The 19,225-nt window shown below is 38.9% G+C and overlaps 1 protein-coding gene across 1 annotated transcript in view; it reads left to right on the plus strand.

Annotated features, from left to right (window-relative positions):
* The window catches only part of CNTNAP5 (contactin associated protein family member 5), an 847,743-nt gene that overhangs the window by 729,273 nt on the left and 99,245 nt on the right, over positions 1-19,225 (plus strand). The window contains exons 18-19 of the mRNA XM_047722671.1: positions 9,618-9,857; positions 17,974-18,198. Of these exons, the coding sequence (XP_047578627.1) occupies positions 9,618-9,857; positions 17,974-18,198 (465 nt within the window). The remainder of the gene's footprint in view (positions 1-9,617; positions 9,858-17,973; positions 18,199-19,225) is intronic.

Genomic DNA, 19,225 nt, shown 5'->3' on the forward strand with positions numbered 1-19,225 from the left:
CAATATTTATTCTTCCAATCCAGGAGCATGGAACATTTTTCCATTTCTTTGTGTCTTCCTCAATTTCTTTCATGAGTACTTTATAGTTTTCTGTGTATAGATTCTTAGTCTCTTTGGTTAGGTTTATTCCTAGGTATCTTATAGTTTTGGGTGCAATTGTAAATGGGATGGACTCCTTAATTTCTCTTTCTTCTGTCTTGTTGTTGGTGTAGAGAAATGCAACGGATTTCTGTGCATTGATTTTATATCCTGACACTTTACTGAATTCCTGTACAAGTTCTAGCAGTTTTGGAGTGGAGTCTTTTGGGTTTTCCACATATAGTATCATATCATCTGCAAAGAGTGATGGTTTGACTTCTTCTTTGCCGATTTGGATGCCTTTAATTTCCTTTTGTTGTCTGATTGCTGAGGCTAGGACTTCTAGTACTATGTTGAATAGCAGTGGTGATAACGGACATCCCTGCCGTGTTCCTGACCTTAGCGGAAAAGCTTTCAGTTTTTCTCCATTGAGAATGATATTTGCAGTGGGTTTTTCATAGATGGCTTTGATAATATTGAGGTATGTGCCGTCTGTCCCTACACTTTGAAGAGTTTTGATCAGGAAGGGATGCTGTACTTTGTCAAATGCTTTTTCAGCATCAATTGAGAGTATCATATGGTTCTTGTTCTTTCTTTTATTAATGTGTTGTATCACATTGATTGATTTGCGGATGTTGAACCAACCTTTCAGCCCTGGAATAAATCCCACTTGGTCGTGGTGAATAATCCTTTTAATGTACTGTTGAATCCTACTGGCTAGTATTTTGGCAAGAATTTTTGCATCTGTGTTCATCAAGGATATTGGTCTGTAGTTCTCTTTTTTGATGGTATCCTTGTCTGGTTTTGGGATCAAGGTGATGTTGGCCTCATAAAATGAGTTTGGAAGTTTTCCTTCTATTGCTATTTTTTGGAACAGTTTCAGGAGAATAGGAATTAGTTCTTCTTTAAATGTTTGGTAGAATTCCCCCGGGAAGCCGTCTGGCCCTGGGCTTTTGTTTGTTTGGAGATTTTTGATGACTGTTTCAATCTCCTTACTGGTTATGGGTCTGTTCAGGCTTTCCATTTCTTCCTGGTTCAGTTGTGGTAGTTTATATGTCTCTAGGAATGCATCCATTTCTTCCAGATTGTCAAATTTGTTGGCGTAGAGTTGCTCATAGTATATTCTTATAATTGTCTGTATTTCTTTGGTTTTAGTTGTGATCTCTCCTCTTTCATTCATGATTTTATTTATTTGGGTCCTTTCTCTTTTCTTTTTGATAAGTCTGGCCAGGGGTTTATCAATCTTATTAATTCTTTCAAAGAACCAGCTCCTAGTTTCGTTGATTTGTTCTATTGTTTTTTTGGTTTCTATTTCATTGATTTCTGCTCTGATCTTTATGAATTCTCTTCTCCTGCTGGGTTTAGGGTTTCTTTCTTGTTCTTTCTCCAGCTCCTTTAGGTGTAGGGTTAGGTTGTGTACCTGAGACCTTTCTTGTTTCTTGAGAAAGGCTTGTACCGCTATATATTTTCCTCTCAGGACTGCCTTTGTTGTGTCCCACAGATTCTGAACCGTTGTGTTTTCATTATCATTTGTTTCCATAAATTTTTTCAATTCTTCTTTAATTTCCTGGTTGACCCATTCATTCTTTAGAAGGATGCTGTTTAATCTCCATGTATTTGGGTTCTTTCCAAATTTCCTCTTGTTATTGAGTTCTAGCTTTAGAGCATTGTGGTCTGAAAATATGTAGGGAATGATCCCAATCTTTTGATACCGGTTGAGACTTGATTTAGGACCAAGAATGTGATCTATTCTGGAGAATGTTCCATGTGCACTAGAGAAGAATGTGTATTCTGTTGCTTTGGGATGCAATGTTCTGAATATATCTGTGATGTCCATCTGGTACAGTGTGTCATTTAAGGCCTTGATTTCCTTGTTGATCTTTTGCTTGGATGATCTGTCCATTTCAGTGAGAGGAGTGTTAAAATCCCCTACTATTATTGTATTCTTGTCGATGTGTTTCTTTGATTTTGTTATTAATTGGTTTATATAGTTGGCTGCTCCCACGTTAGGGGCATAGATATTTAAAATTGTTAGATCTTCTTGTTGGACAGTTCCTTTGAGTATGATATAGTGTCCTTCCTCATCTCTTATTATAGTCTTTGGCTTAAAATCTAATTGATCTGATATAAGGATTGCCACTCCTGCTTTCTTCTGATGTCCATTAGCATGGTAAATTCTTTTCCACCCCCTCACTTTAAACCTGGAGGTGTCTTCGGGTTTAAGATGAGTTTCTTGTAGGCAACATATAGATGGGTTTTGTTTTTTTATCCATTCTGATACCCTGTGTCTTTTGATTGGGGCATTTAGCCCATTAACATTCAGGGTAAATATTGAGAGATATGAATTTAGTGCCACTGTATTGCCTGTAAGGTGACTGTTATTGTATATTGTCTCTGTTTCTTTCTGATCTGCTACTTTTAGGGTCTCTCTTTACTTAGAGGACCCCTTTCAAATTTTCCTGTAGAGCTGGTTTGGTATTTGCAAATTCTTTCAGTTTTTGTTTGTCCTGGAAACTTTTAATCTCTCCTTCTATTTTCAATGATAGCCTAGCTGGATATAGTATTCTTGGCTGCATGTTTTTCTCATTTAGTACTCTGAATATATCATGCCTGCTCTTTCTGGCCTGCCAGGTCTCTGTGGATAAGTCTGCTGCCAATCTAATATTTTTACCATTGTACGTTACAGACTTCTTTTCCCGGGCTGCTTTCAGGATCTTTTCTTTGTCACTAAGACTTGTAAATTTTACTATTAGGTGATGGGGTGTGGACCTATTCTTATTGATTTTGAGGGGGGTTCTCTGAATCTCCTGGATTTTGATGCTTGTTCCCTTTGCCATATTGGGGAAATTCTCTCCAATAATTCTCTCCAACATACCTTCTGCTCCCCTCTCTGTTTCCTCTTCTTCTGGAATCCCAATTATTCTAATGTTGTTTCGTCTTATGGTGTCACTTATCTCTTGAATTCTCCCCTCATGGTCCAGTAGCTGTTTGTCCCTCTTTTGCTCAGCTTCTTTATTCTCTGTCATTTGGTCTTCTATATCGCTAATTCTTTCTTCTGCCTCATTTATCCTAGCAGTGAGAGCCTCCATTTCTGATTGCACCTCATTAGTAGCTTTTTTGATTTCAACTTGGTTAGATTTTAGTTCTTTTATTTCTTCAGAAAGGGCTTTTATATCTCCTGAGAGGGTTGCTTTAATATCTTCCATGCCTTTTTCAAGCCCGGCTAGAACCTTGAGAATCATCATTCTGAACTCTATATCTGACATATTACCAATGTCTGTATTGATTAGGTCCCTAGCCTTTGGTACTGCTTCTTATTCTTTTTTTTGTTGTGAATTTTCCTGCCTTGTGATTTTGTCCAGATAAGAGTATATGAAGGAGCAAGTAAAATACTAAAAGGGTGGCAACCACCCCAGGAAAATATGCTTTAGTCAAATCAGAAGAGATCCCAAATCGTGAGCGGGGAGAAAGGGAATAAAAAGGGGTTCAGAAAGAAAAAAAAAAAAAAAGAAAGCCGATAAAAAATATAAAAAAGAAAATAATATATATATATTAGATAAACTATTTAAAAAACATTAAAAAAGAAAACGGTAAAAGTTAAAAAAATTTAGCAGAAGAAGAGAAAAAAAAATTGAAAATGAAAAAAAAAATTAAATTAACTGAAAGGGTAAAGAATCATGGGGAGAAAGCCATGAGTTCCATGCTTTGCTTTCTTCTCCTCTGGAATTCCGCTGCTCTCCTTGGTATTGAAACTGCACTCCTTGGTAGGTGAACTTGGTCCTGGCTGGGTTTCTCATTGATCTTCTGGGGGAAGGGCCTGTTGTAGTGATTCTCAATCGTCTTTGCCCCAGGCAGAGTTGCACCGCCCTTACCCGGGGCCGGGCTGAGTAATCCGCTCGGGTTTGCTGGGTTTGCTTTCGGGAGCTTTTGTTCCCTGAGTGCTTTCCATAGAGTTCTGGAAGACGAGAATGAAGATGGCGGCCTCCCGGTCTCCGGCCCGGAGGATCCGAGAGCCCGGGGCCCCACTCCTCAGTGCGCCCTCAGAGAACAGCGCCCAATTACTCCCGTCACCCTGGCCTCCGGCCGCGCTCCGAGCTGACCGAGCCTGCGACCGGTTCAAGGTAACCCCGAGCTTAGAGCTCACTCCTCAGCTCTGTCTCTGTAGCTGGCTTCCCCGTTCTAATACCTGTAAGCTCTGCGACACTTAGACACCCCTGATCCTTCTGTGACCCCGTCGGACCTGAGGCCGCGCTGACCTCACCTGGGCTTCACCCCAGTTAAGCCTCTGGAGCGATGTCCCTCAGTGGAACATACTTTTAAAAGTCCTTATTTTGTGCTCTGTTGCTCTGCTGCTCGCTGGGAGCCGGCCCCTCCCCCCGTGGTCTATCTTCCAGTCGCTTTGGATTCACTTATCCGATAGTCCTACCTTTCAGATAGTGGTTGATTTTCTATTTCTAGAATTGCTGTTCTTCTTTTCTTCAATCTCCCGTTGGATTTGTAGGTGTTTGCAATCTTTAGATAAGCTATTTAGCTGATCTCCCGCTACCTGAAGTAGTCTCAGCCTGCTACTTCTCCGCCATCTTGACCGGATCAACATTCACTGTTTTATCAGGAGTCCTCAACAAGGAGTTTTGCTTGAGCTTGTGGAGGAAAGAAAGCGGACACCCAGGAGAGAAATAGAGGTTTTTGCATGTGGTGCCAAGGACCACAAAAAATTTAGATATTCCTCTGGAAGTGATGAGCATTTGTGAAGCTGCCACATGGAGGTTTTCTAAGACAGGTTTAGGATGATGACAGTGACATTTTTACAAGTTGATTTGTACTCAGGTGAAGGAAATGTCTTCAAAATGAACATGAACACACCAAGGGCCAACTGTAGAGTCTCGTGCAGAATTGCTTCTAGCTAGACCAGCCAACTAATGGTGATAGTTATCCAGAAGAGTGAGGGCAAAGTAAAGAGAATAAATGCATGCATGTATATTACTTGCTGGAAGAAACCATATTAGAGATAAGGGTAAGAAGGTAGAAGGATCATTTAGTTATAGTACTGATTCAAGTTGTCTAATCTGATCATCCATTTTAGGATTTTAGAGCTTCCAAGGTATGCAGGCTTTGAAGGTCAAGAGATCACAGTTTGACACCTGGCTCTGCCATATAAACTCTTTTTGATTCTTGATGCTGGCCAAAGCAATCTCTCTAACACTAAATTACTTCAACTAGGTCATGGGAATAATATGAATACATTCTTTCCCTTTGGGTGTTCAGCGAGTTAATGATAAAGTTTCTAGCATACATGTATGTTTGAAATGTTATTTTTTTTTTAAATTAGAAACACTGTCCTGATTCTCTGTCGGCTTTCAGATTAAATGCAAGCCTCAAAAACATGACTTTCAGCTGTTTTAAGAATGATTCTAGTTTTGTTGTTGTTTTTCCTCTAATGTTTTAGTAAATCTTAGACAAGATGTAGACAAGTAAAGAGCAAAGTTATCTTAGAGTAGCATTGAAAAACCAAATACCTACAAGGGGCAGGAAGGCAATATAAATGAATGAAGTGGCCCTGGTGCAGAATGTGGCCAAGTGGGGACTGGGTTCCCCGTCTTAAAAGAACTGACCATGGTGCAGCTGCAGCGAGCTTTGCTGTGCAGGAAAGCAGGTTCATTGTTAACAGATTTAATTTTTTTTCAAAGATTTATTAGAATTTTAAAAATATCTCTCATTTTAAATAAAATTGGGAACTAATTGAAATAATTAAATACTGGGAAGCAAAAGATGTGTGGGGAAGGGAGGTGTGCATATGAGTGCTAGTGCGTGTGTTTGTAATCACAGGGATAGTGTACTGTGAGCTGTGGAGTACATGGGGAAGATAACATACTACATAAATGCAAAGTACCTGAAGAGATCCAAAGTCAAGACAGACCAGAGGGCACTGGGGAGCCATTTGTAGTTCAGAAGTCCTGGGTGCACTGAAGTCAGAGAAGGGGATGTGGGAAAAGGAAGCTAGAGGGGTAAGTGGAGGCCAGATCTTTCATACTGTATCATCTGTGCCACGGAATTTGAACTTGATCCTGAGAACAATCAGTAATCTCCAAAGAGCATCAGATAGGAATGGCAGAATCCAATTTTCAAATTCGGTTTATCTTTCTGATTGTAAAGTGGTGAATGGATGAGAAGCGTAATCAGTTGGAAGGCTGTGGAAAGGAATCACACTGAGGTAAGGACCATGGATCTCGGTGTACAAAGAAGCAGATGGTACTGTAAGTTAACAATACTGGAATAAAAAAGGAGAAGGAGGAGGACAAGGAGGAGGGGATGCAGAAGGAGAAGGAGAAGGAAAAAGAAGGAAGAAGAAGGAGAAGGAGAAGAAGGAAAAGGAGAAGAAGGAGAAGCAGCAGCCAGAGATAACTGGAAGAGCAAATGCACAGGAGCTGGGGTTGGGGGAAAGGACTGAGTGAGAAGGGGGAGGGAAGCTTGCAGCTGCATCTCTGCAGAGTACTCAAGGTTCAGAGAACATTCACGCCTGCAACAAAACTCTACACATAGCAGGCAATGCCAGAAAACGGGCAGCACCAACAACTTGCCTGGGTGTGAGTGTGGGGGAGGGGCATCTTTCTGGAATTATTCTATTCTTAGTCTACCTATTACTTCTACCTAAAGAAAAAGGAACCTGACCTCTAGTTCTTATCCTCTGTAAGGAATGAAAAACAGTCAGGTGAAAATGGAAATTTAGCTCATTTCACAATTTAGTTCATAGTTCTTTCTGTCATGCATTTTGTCAGCATCTCAGAGTGAAACAGTCCTCTTGCTTTGGATCACTCTCTCCGTACTCTATGTCTCAAACCTCAAGGAGTGCATTTCTGCCAGAGAAACCATCCCAGCCACTTTTGTCTCCATTTATAAACTTGTTGACTAAGTCACACACAAGAAAATGTGCAATAGATCTTGCATTCTCCACCTCTGCTAGAAGAAAAAATGCCACTAACAAGATATATGAAGACTTATTCAAATCTACCTCAGGAAGTGACTGCAAAATAAGGGAAAAAAACAAGACAGAACATTTGACTACATAAATCCTCCTTTCTTTATTCTGCATGATCCCTGGGAAAGAAATAATGAACCTTCCTTTATGATCTACTTGTATTTATAATTGATTTATCTTGTGGTTAAAAGGAGATTTAGTCACTAAAATTAGGACAGACAGGAGAAAGCAATTTGGGTTTGACCTCCTGGCCTCTTTGAGTATCACTTATCAGACCTGAAAATACAATAGAGTTTCAACATTATTTCAGAATAAAAGAGTAGATTAATCCTTTTGGAGTGTTAAGTCGGTCTGTGGATGTAGCCAGTGACTGGCATACACATATTTATGTGTCTGTACACCTGGTGTGATTCGGGAAGTTGCAATACTCCCTCCTCCCCATTCTATACTCCCATCAAACCATTTCCAATGATTTTCTTGTCCGCCTGGCCAGGCTGACTGATGCTGGGAATGTTTAGGTTACCTAACTCACTTCTTTAACTTACTGCTTTGTTTCTTGTTTAACATCTATATTCCTGGTCTGAGATGACACATTTGGAATTCCCATCTGTATCCACCTTGGTGGGAATATATATATATGTATATATATATACATACATACATATATATATACATACATACACACACACACACACACACACACACACACACACACACACACATATATATATATGATTTTATTTATTTGACAGGCAGAGATCACAAGTAGGTAGAGAGGTGGGCAGAAAGAGAGAGGGGGAAACAGCCTCTCCGCTGAGCAGAGACCCCAATGCGGGGCTCCATCCCAGGACCCTGGGATCATGACCTGAGCTGAAGGCAGAGGCTTTAACCCACTGAGCCACTCAGGTGCCCCGGTAGAAATATATTTTTATCTCGTCATTTGATAGTCTAAGTTTTAATAGAGTTGTAGGGCTAGAAACAAATGAGGCCCAGAGAGGAGAGTTGATAGATACAGATAATAAGAGACAAGTCCATCCTGCCCCTACAAATTGTAGACCTTGAAGTCCTGAAGGTTCCCTCCATTTATTTGTGTGTGTGGACTTGAGTCTTCACTGTTGAATCTAGACTAGAATTGGTGTCTTTAAAGGCAGGATTGACCTATGTCTTCTCTGGGATCTCCCATAATTCTGGGCATCAAACAAATACCCCAAATGGGATTTAGCTTTATTTCTTGGCTTTTGTCTCTCAGTGAACGTTTTTCTGATATCAGAGGTTTAGGCTAGTAGAGTCCTGGATTTGCAATGGTAACAAAATCCTCTGTCACTTTCAATCTACTCCATTCTTGAATAATTTGCAACAAGCATTGTGAATCTCTCTGAAAACTTCAAGATGTGCCTGCAGCAGAAAGTTGGGTTAGAATCCTGTTCTGTAATCCAGAAGAACAATTTTGGCTTCCAAATAACAATTTGGAGGTAAGTGCTAGGATCTCTCTCTCTCTCTATATATATATATGTATATGTATATACATGTGTATGTACATATGTAAACAATCTACTTGTTTGAGACATTGTTAAGGGCTCAGAAGAGGGCACAACAAAGAGTGATGATTGAGTATGTACTGCATTCCATGATCTTCACTAAGCTTTACTGTAAACACACTAAACAAACTTATTCTTATTTTACAGATCAAGTAGCTAAGGCTGAGGTGATCAGTCGTCAACATGGCTAATCAGCTAGTGACATGGAGTAGGACTCTATGTCTGTGTGTCCTAAAGCCCACCCTCCTTCCAGTGCTTGCATTACACTTCATGAGCAATGCAAAGTTTGTTGCAAGTTTTCTAAACTGGTGTGCGTAAGAGCTTACTTCTAATTCTGTTAGAAGGGACGATCTCGTTTGAGCATTCTACTTCAGACAAAAGTCCGCTATAGACTATATGATGACACATTTTATTTCATTTGCAAGGAACATTGTGATCTGAAATTTCTGTCTTAAACATGTAAAGTATAGGATTCCACATGAAGTATAACCCTTCCTTCCTTCCTCCCTTCCTCCCTCCCTCCCTTCCTTCATTTCTTCCTTCCCTTCCTTCCTTCCTTTCTTCCTTCCTTCTTTCCTTCCTTCCTTCTTAAAGATTTATTTATTTATTTGAGAGAGAGAGCAGGTGGAGGGGCAGAGGGAGAGGATTCTCAAGCAGACTTCCCACTAAGTGTGGAGCCGGACACAGGGCTCAACCCCAGGACCCTGAGATCATGACCTGAGTGGAAACCAGGAGTCAGACACTCAACAACTTAGATTCCTGAGCACCCCATTGTTGTTGTTGTTGTTGTTGTTGTTGTTGTTTTGGAGTTAGGGGTGAGGAGGTTCCCAGCCTGGAAAGACATGCATTTTGCACATGCTGTTTGAATTCCTAATTCTCACTGGAAACTGTAATGGAAAAGTTTAACACAGCATGACAATAGAACAATGCTTAACTGTTACCAATGTCAATATTAAACCTAAAACAATTGAACTGTATGATATCTTACCTTTTTCTTTTTTTCCCTTTTATTTTTCACTGCTCAGGGGGAACATCATCTAGACAGAAAGGCTTTCTAGGATGCATACGCTCCTTACACTTGAATGGGCAGAAACTGGACCTGGAAGAGAGGGCAAAGGTCACATCTGGAGTCCGGCCTGGATGCCCCGGTCATTGCAGCACTTATGGTAGCATCTGCCACAATGGGGGCAAGTGTGTGGAGAAGTACAGTGGGTACTTCTGCGATTGCACCAGTTCACCATATGAAGGGCCCTTCTGCAAAAAAGGTACAGTCAACTCTCCTGTGCTGTATTGCTGTACCTATAAGCCATGGTCAAGTCATGCCCTTAGATAGTCCTTAAGTGATCATTTACCTTCTTCAGTTTTGCTCTGTTTAAAGACTCTGTGTAACCCCTCAACATAATTACATATAGACATATGTAATTGTCTGGCAGTGCCACTGAACTGGTTGGGTAGTAACAGTGCAACATGCTCTCCTTGGCTGAGGGGTCAGCTGAACACTGGGAGAGGTGGACTTTCATTTCTGTTGTATCACCCCAATCTCGAGAGATGCATTAGTCTTTCCAGTTCCAATTCCTTAGCCCATGCATGTAATCCAGCATTATAGATTCTATCCCTGGAAGAGTCTTAGAGATGCTTGAGTCATCTCAAAGTATTCTTACAATAGGAAACTTATAGATAAGTCAGTAGAAATAATACCACGCATCTAGTAAAATCTCCCTATGCTGCCGGTGATATGAGTGGAGTCTGAAGCTTTAAAAACCCTGCTTGGCAATGCTCATTTAGTTCATTGGGGGCTAGGAATGGAACACAGGATCAAAATCCCTGCCCCAGTGTCTTTCTATAGCCTTTCTTATCTTATGAACTTATTGCATTGGTAAAACTAACCATGATGGATGTATGCCTTGAACAGGGAATGGTAGTTATGGTGTAAATTCTCTAAAAAAAAGAAATCAAGATAACTCTACAAACTATAAAATTGCCTTATTTAGTATAAACACTTAGTATTTTTTCAAATACAAGGGCAAAAAGATTAGGCCTCCAGTCATCTTTGCAGGATTTTAAAGTTTATTTTATTGATGGAGGGGAAAAAAATGTTTGTTGAGCAAATAATGTAAACAATATTTCAAGAGCAGCATTTAAACTATTAAAATAAAATGTTTTAATTACTTTGAAACACCATTTACATGCAAACAATGATGGCAATTATACATAATTCTTGTCAGTTCATTAAAACACATTTCCCAAATACCTCTCCCAAACAATGCTTTATTTAGTCCAATTTACTGTTGGAACTTAAAAACAATAGACGAAAGAAGAGCACCTAGTGTTCTCATTGAAGGACTCTGTAATTTGAGCTCTTCATCATTTACACTGGCTTTCCTCCATAGTTAGATTGAATTACTTGCTTATTATTGTTGAGAATCATTGTACTCCTTGGGAGAAAATTAATGGTATAAATGTTAAGACCAACAATGTGTTTGGCCCTGCATGAACTTGACATAAAGTGGCCCCATCCCAGTAAGTGCTGACCATGGGCTAAGACACTTAGCTGCTGGATTTTCATACTGGGGAGGGTGTCTGAATTACCACCCCTAAAAAAAAATTTTAAATTCTATCTTTAGTCTGGTTTTACACAGTTAGAAGAAGCAAATACAGAACAAACACTATCAGGCCTGCTCACAAAGGTATACTAGCATTGTTCTACAGGATCTACAGGAAATACTACAGGAAATAGTACACTTTATGTAGTAAAGAAAATAATCCTCATTAAGTTCCAAGCCCTATGTGTAGAAACAAAACAAAACAAAACAAAACAAAAATACAGTGGGATTCTACATTTCTCCGGAGACATTGCTCAAACATCTCATAGATCATATTCTAAATTTAGCCTATTTTTTTTTAAATGTAGACTAATTTTTAATTAGCTTTTTTTTTTTTTTTCCCTGAAACAACTCAGATTATCTTCTGTCCATACCATCCTATCTTTTGGCAGCATATGTTGATATAGCCTCTGTGCTCTCTCCCCACTTTTCCTTACTTCGATCCATAAGCAAAATATACAAATATGTGCTTAGCCTTTTCAGCTTGCTTCATATTTCACAGTTCCACACTTTCTTCCCTTTCTCATAAATCTAAGGAAATGATTCCCTTTATATTCAGTAGCTGCAAAGTATGTGGGATGAATCTTCTAACCAAGTCTTTTAGCCATGCCAGTTGCCTGGGGGAACTGGAATGGAAATCAGAGCCACTAATTTCTAGTGGCTAGGAGGTTGTCCTAAACAAGGGCACTCTCCATTGAGGTAGTCTTCCATGTTTACTTCCCAGGGCATATATATTTTAAGGAGTGTAAATACTAGAAATATATGGGGTGGAATTACCAATGCCTGGGCCAGAACTATGATCCATTGACCTACTTTCTGTTTCTGATTATAATACAAAGTAATAATAATTATGCAGTTAGCTAGTAATTATTGACTGCAACATACATTCCTTATGGCCAACCTAGTATGGAAGATATTAACATTGGGAACATTGATGTTCACAGAGGTTGAGTGACTTGATAATAATTGCCAGGGCTGGAGACCCATCCAGCATCTTTTTGGTTTCTTTTTTCTCTTTAAAACCCTAATTTCATTCAGTATAGGAATATGGTAATAGGATTCAAAAATGTTTGTTTGTTGGTTGGTTTTATGTTTTGCGTATGTCTCTTTTTTCTTGTCATTGAGGTGTAATTTTCATACCCTAAAATCCATTCTTTTAAATTATATAATGCTGTGACTTTTAGCATATTCACAAAGTTGCACAACCATCACTATTATCTAATTTCAGAACATTTTCATCACCCTAAAAAGGAACCTTATACACATTAGTAGCTACCCCTCCTTCACCTCTCCACTCAGTCCCTGGAAACAACTGATTTACTTTCTGTCACTATGGATTTACCTATTCTGGATTTTTCATGCTAATGGACTCATACACTATGTGGCCTTTTAGTGTCTAGTTTCTTTCACTTAGCATAATGTTTCCAAGGTTTATCTGTGTTGTGGCACTTTTCAGTATTTTATTCCTTTTTTATTTCCAAAGAGTATTTTATTCCATTATGTGAATGCCACACATTTTGTTTATCCATTCATCAGTTGATGGACACTGTGATGTTTCCATTTCTTTGGCTATTATAAATAATGCTTCAGTTAACGTTCAGGTACATATTGTGTGGATTAATGTTTTTCTGTTCTCTCGGGTATATACCTAGAAGTGGGATTATTTGGTCATATGGTAACTAAATATTTAACTTTTTGAGGATACTGGCAAACTGTTTTTGAAGGGGCTTCTCCATTTTATATTCTTACCAGGAAAGTCTGAGGATTCCAATTTCTCCACATCCTCACCAATGCTTGTTATTATCCACCCTTTTGATAAGAGACATTTTACTGTGACTGTGTGAAGTTGTATCTTATTGTGGTTTTGACTTGCATTTCACTAATGACTGATAATATTAGACATCTTTTCATGTTCTTATTGACTGTTTTTATGCCTTCTTAAGTGAAATGTTTATTTAAAGTTTTTGCCAACTTTTGATTGGGTTATTTTTCTTTTTATTATTTAGTTGTAGGAATTCTTTGCATGTTTTGAATATAATTCTCACATTAGATATATGCTTTGCACCTATTTTCTCTCCTTTTCATTTTCTTGAGAGTATCTTGTGAAGCACAAAGTTTTTAATTCTTATAACATCTGGTTCTTATTGTTTTATTTTTGTTGCTTGTGCTTTTGATATTTTTAAAAAATATTTTATTTATTTACTTGACAGAGAGAGTGTGATCACAAGCAGGCAGAGCAGCAGGGAGAGAGAGAGGAGGGAGCAGGCTCCCCATTGAGTAGAGAGCCCAATGTGGGGCTCAACCCCAGGACCCTGAGACCATAACCTGAGCTGAAGGCAGAGGCTTAACCCACTGAGCCACCCAGGCACCCCTGTGCTTTTGGTATTATGTCTAACAAATCATTGCCTCACTAAAGGCCATGAAGCTTATGTCCATGGTTTCTTCTAAGAGTTTTATAGCTTTGCTTTTACATTTAGTCTTTGATCCACTTTGAGTTCATTTTTGTAGGTGTGAGGTAGGGATTCAGCTTCATTCTTTTGCCTATGGATATCCAGCTATTCTAACACCATTTAATAATGCAGACTTTTCTTTGGCCCACCTCCACCTGCCCCCCCTTATATGAAGAATCTGGGTATGACTGTCATAGTGATGTCATTTATTATTTTTTTCTAATTAAAGTTAGTGTATTTGGAATTTTATTTGGAAATATATTTTGGAATCTAGAAAAAAAATCTAATCACTCAAATACAAACATTAAAAAGAAAATCTGATTTCCTTCTAGCTCTTTTCTTTGCATTTAATATAACTACAATAATTCTGTATTTCATATCTACACTTTATATCAAATTTTGTTTGTTTCATTTTATAGACATTTCTATATAATTTGTCAGTTTTAATGATAGAAATGTATTTCAACTGGTGGGATTGCCTCTGCTTACTTCAACACTTCAACCATTCTCTCCCCAGAACAGTTTAGCTTAGTAGTAGTGGCATCATTCTGCACTTGATCTGCCTAAATTCAGATTCTGGCTCATCTACAGTCTACAACTGTGTGCTGCTACTTGTGAAACTGACCTCCCAATTTCTTGGTTTTCTCATCTATAAGATTAGAATATTCAAAAATCCATCAGAGGGTTGTGATGAACATTTAATGAGCATTTCACAAAGCACTTGGGATAATGCCTGGCAAATAAGGCCTTACTAAGTGCTTGCTTTTATAATTGTTTTAGAATTTTATTATTTTTATTTGTTTATTTTTTAATATTTTATTAATTTATTTGAGAGAGAGATAGAGAGAGAGAGAGAGCTAGAGACAAAGAGAGGGAGCATGAGCAGGGGGGTGGGCAGAAGGAGAGGAAGAAGCAAACTCCCTGTTGAGCAGAGAGCCCAACATAGGGCTGGATCCCAGGACTGAGCTGAAGGCAGATGCTTAGTCAACTGAGCCACCCAGGCACCCCTGTTTGGAAGTTTACATTACCCCAACTTTTACGCATAAATAATGCTGTGATAAACACATATTTTCTTGCTAATGGAATTTCAGTGAAAAAACAGCATGTATGTTTAAGTATGCTTTATCAGTTGCCCAAAACCTGTTGAAAGTTCTTTAATATTTACCTTCCTGCCAATGGATTTCACTAAAAACAACAAACAAAACAAAAACGAACAAACAATTCTCGGTAATAATAGGGAGAAGGTTTCAGAACCCTCATGCATCCATTATTTAGCTTCAAAAATGATCAACTCAAGACCAATCTGATTCCATCTATATACTCACATCCTCTTATCTCCCTTTATTATTTTGGAGTAAATTTCAAATATCACATCATTCATCTATAAAAGTTACAATATGTATTGCTAAAAGATTAGAGCTTATTAATAACACAGATCCACAAGACCAATCATAAGAAAAATGAATGCCTAATATTACAAAATATCCACTCAGAATTCAAATTGCCAATTGTTTAATTTATTTTTAGTTTGATGTTCTGCTATATTAATTACAACTTCACCGATTTCTAGGTAATCATTGGCCTACTCATTACCTTTATGCTTATTCTAATTCTAAATTGTATCACTATTTGTCAGACCAGCTATTGTCCTTTGAGTTCCTACTATGTGTTGTGTTTCTCCATAATATCTTCCAGTCCTTCTACCTGCAAGATTGAATCTATCCCTACTTGTACATGAGCTGAGTTTGAGTGGGATCCTGCGAAAGCATTAGAGAAGAGGCACAGCCAAGTGTCAGTTCCCATCTGTTAGACTCCACAGCTGGCTCAGAGATCCACTCTCTTCAGTGCCACATTGTTTCCTAACTGTTTCTCTTAGTTCATCCCACACTTTACTCCTGGTCAGTGCAGAGTTGCCCTTTCAGGTCTGGTCAAGTTACTATGGCCACAGAGACTTCCAGGTCTAGGAATCATTGTCTATATTGCACACATCACACTGTAGACTACCTTCCATTGTGTTTTGTTTTGTTTTGTTTGATAAGTGTCCTTTCTTCTCAGAACATAATCAGCATAATTCTTTCCACCAGTTAGGTGCTCAGTAGACATTGCTGATATTGGTTCCATGGCATGATGATCATAGATGATCTCATCCAAATTAAGATCTTTCTTCTAATGAGCCCAGAGGTTTTGTGTATTCAGACAAATCACTCAGCTTAAATATGGTCAGGGAGCTTAAACTCTTAGATTATAAAATATAAGATACTTAGAGAATAATAGAATCCAGGTGTTTTGGTGAGGAAGCTTTATGTTAAAATCAATGGTATCTAAATATTAAAAATTAAAATCATTAAGTATTAAGAATAATTAGAACTGGGGCTAGGAGAGAAAGGAAGACAGAAATTTGGTAGGGCAGCTCTAGTTTAAAAGTGCTTCACGTTTTAATTTCCTGCCCTGAGAATTAAGAAAAAAATGTAATATATATGCCCATATCTAATATGCTATTCATAACAGAATGCTCTGAATTGCAGTTACATTTGAACACACAACATCAAATAAAAGCCATTATTCTGTTAACTAGGAGATAGTAGCTCAAAATGCAGGGCAAATGTCTCTGAGAAAATTCACTCAAGGAAAGTGCTTGAATCAAGCTGATGATTAACTGGAATCCTCACTGTCACAAGTCTCTGCTGCATATCTTTGTAATCAGGAGTACTAATGTTGTAAACCGAATGATAAATGCAGAACACATTCTCTGAAACTTTAGTCAAAATGAACTGGTATTCCCAATCTGCTAAGCAATATGCATAAATATGCAACTTTATTTTTTTTTGGCACTCTTACAGCCTGTTATAGAATTTTCACAAAGGTAGAACAAATTTGCAATAGAATTAAGAAAAGAAAGCCAGGTTTGATTATGTTCTAGGTGCCACCAACTCAATCAGGGAATTTCATGGGGGATTATGAAAATTCCACACATCATACAGGAAAAAGAGAAATCAATCATGGCAATATGGGTTCATGTTCATTGTGTTATCTTTATAGTAGGGATTGTTGCTAGATGCGAGCTATGTTGTCCTGTGAAGGAAACTTTCCTCCATGCCCTGATACTATATTACCGTATAGAGATAAAATTGTAGGAGAATGTAAGAGCAACCTGGATGGAAACAAACAAACAAAAAAAGAATATCTCAGCATTTGGATGGATTTGGAGTCAAAAAACAGATACAGTCTGTAAAGGAAATTGTGATGGGTTCAGGTTAAAGTCTCTTCTAATATGGAGAGCTTACAAGATTTAACTATAGTGGCTATCTCTCATAAGTGTTCTATGCACATTATCTCATTTAGGCACCCAGAAATACTGTTGAAGTGTTAATGTTTCCCATTCATCAGATGACAAAACAGACTCCACAGGGTGCACTAATTTACCTGGGACTACACAGCTAGTGTGATATTGAATGAGCTTTCAGATCCAGAACAGAAGCCAAATCCTGTGCTAGTTCCACCAAACTAAAAGAATAAGAGTTGGCGTGAGCACATGATACAAGGAAGGTGGGTCATTTGCACATTCCAGCTAACTGACAGTCATTAGTTTGTAGATGCTGCCTTTCTCCGTGGTGGTGGCAGAACTCCATTCAATGTTATGCTATAAGACTTGCATCCTATTTGTTCAAGTCATTGCTCTCTTTGGAAATGACTACCAATTCCTCGAAATTAAAAAAAAAAAAAAAGGAGTCGGGCGGTTAGATACTTAATGCCTTATTCTATGAGTTCCACAGGTTCTCTCTCTTCTGTGTCCACAGATCCTTACATTTTACCCAATGCCACAGAGAATTACCACTGCCTCCCCCAGTGTCCTATTCTCAGTAATTTAGAATCCACTTGCAATCCTCCTAACACACCAGAAAAGCACAAGCTGGAACTGTTAAAATCTCAGTTTTGAAACTATGAAAGTCCCAGGAAAATTTATCTCTACTGTGCTGATGGCAGGGACGGTTTATCTTTGCTTCTTGAGAAATCAGCCCAGCACATGGTGGTTGTACTGCAAATGAATGTTAAACTGGAACTAGACTTCAGGATGCAAATCTCAGCCCTCCTATTTTAGCTATGTAACCTTGTTCAAGGTGCTTAACCTCTGCAAGCTTCATGTTTCTCATTTGTAAATAAGAGTAACGACTTCTGCCACTTCAGACTTATTGTGGAAAGCGTATTATATAATTCAGGTAAAAACCGTCATGCTGTGCTTGATGCATAGCAAACCATAAACAGTTATTGCTGTCCTGAATAATCAACTAAATGTTGCAATGTGTGCATTCCCCTCTTCTATTTTTCAGAGGTTTCTGCTGTTTTTGAGGCTGGCACTTCTGTTATGTATATGTTTCAAGAACCCTACCCAGTGACCAAAAATGTAAGCCTCTCATCCTCAGCAATTTACGCAGATGCGGCTCCATCCAAGGAAAATATTGCATTTAGCTTTGTGACAGCCCAAGCGCCCAGCCTCTTGCTCTACATCAATTCTTCTTCTCAGGATTACCTGGCTGTCCTGCTCTGCAAGAATGGTGAGTACTGACAGCATGAAGCCTGATGGAGTGTCACAGTGGGCGAGAGGGATAGTGCATGCGCTGCAGAACGCTGCATAATTTCAGCCTAAATTTGGTCCCACCTGGGCAACTTAATTCTGGACCTTCAGCCAAAGCCTTGATTGTACTTTACCTTTATGACTCGCATTTGGTATTCAGGGCCAATGTCAATTCATCGCTGAAGTCTCAAATGCATTGCCTTTAATTTGCCTCAACTGTGTAGCAGTAATTCTTTATTATTTATTCTGTGATGGAATCCATTAAGTGCAAAGGAGACAATCACAAGCATATCTGAATTTCAAAAGGACGCTTGTCACATATATAGTGTCATCTTTGCTGCAGTCTCCTTTACTGAAGGCTGTTAAGCAACAGGCCCAAATGCAGGCTGTATTAATAGGAGTCGATTGCCTAGGTCTTGGGGAGAAGTGGTACATGTGAGTCATACCCCTATGCAATATGGGGCATGGTGCTGAGAATCATCCCTTGAAAATAATGTGCACTAAATGGAATATATAAACATTAGACAGGGACACCACTTCATGAAAGGGGTGTTGAAGGATACCAGTTCTGACGGCTGTTAGGGGAAGTCAGGTTTTTTTCCCTCACTGTGTGATTCTACCTCACAATGAGGAGGACTCTTGGTCAAGGGCACTGTGAGATCAAAATCCTGGGGAATGGAACAACTGTTAGGACAGACAAAGAGAGCGAAGATGTGGACATCCCTGTAGTTAAGTCTCAAAGAACACATTCCCATGATCGAGAGTATGTCCTGCCTCCTCTTGTAATTTGATAAGATAATGAGAGGAGTCTGGGCTTTAGCATGATCCCCCTGGGATAGACTGTGCTGGGGCAGAGAAGAAAGGAAGCTTGGAATGTGCAGTGTGCACTCCGCCGTCTCCAGACCTTAGGACAGAGACTCTACAGAGACTCCAGCTATTTCTCTTGCTCTCTATTTTTTTGGTGGGGGTACGGGAGGGTGTTATTATTTTTCTTCGCTTCATCTTGC

Source organism: Lutra lutra, chromosome 3 (assembly GCF_902655055.1).
Source record: "Lutra lutra chromosome 3, mLutLut1.2, whole genome shotgun sequence".
NCBI classification, from domain to species: Eukaryota; Metazoa; Chordata; class Mammalia; order Carnivora; family Mustelidae; genus Lutra; species Lutra lutra.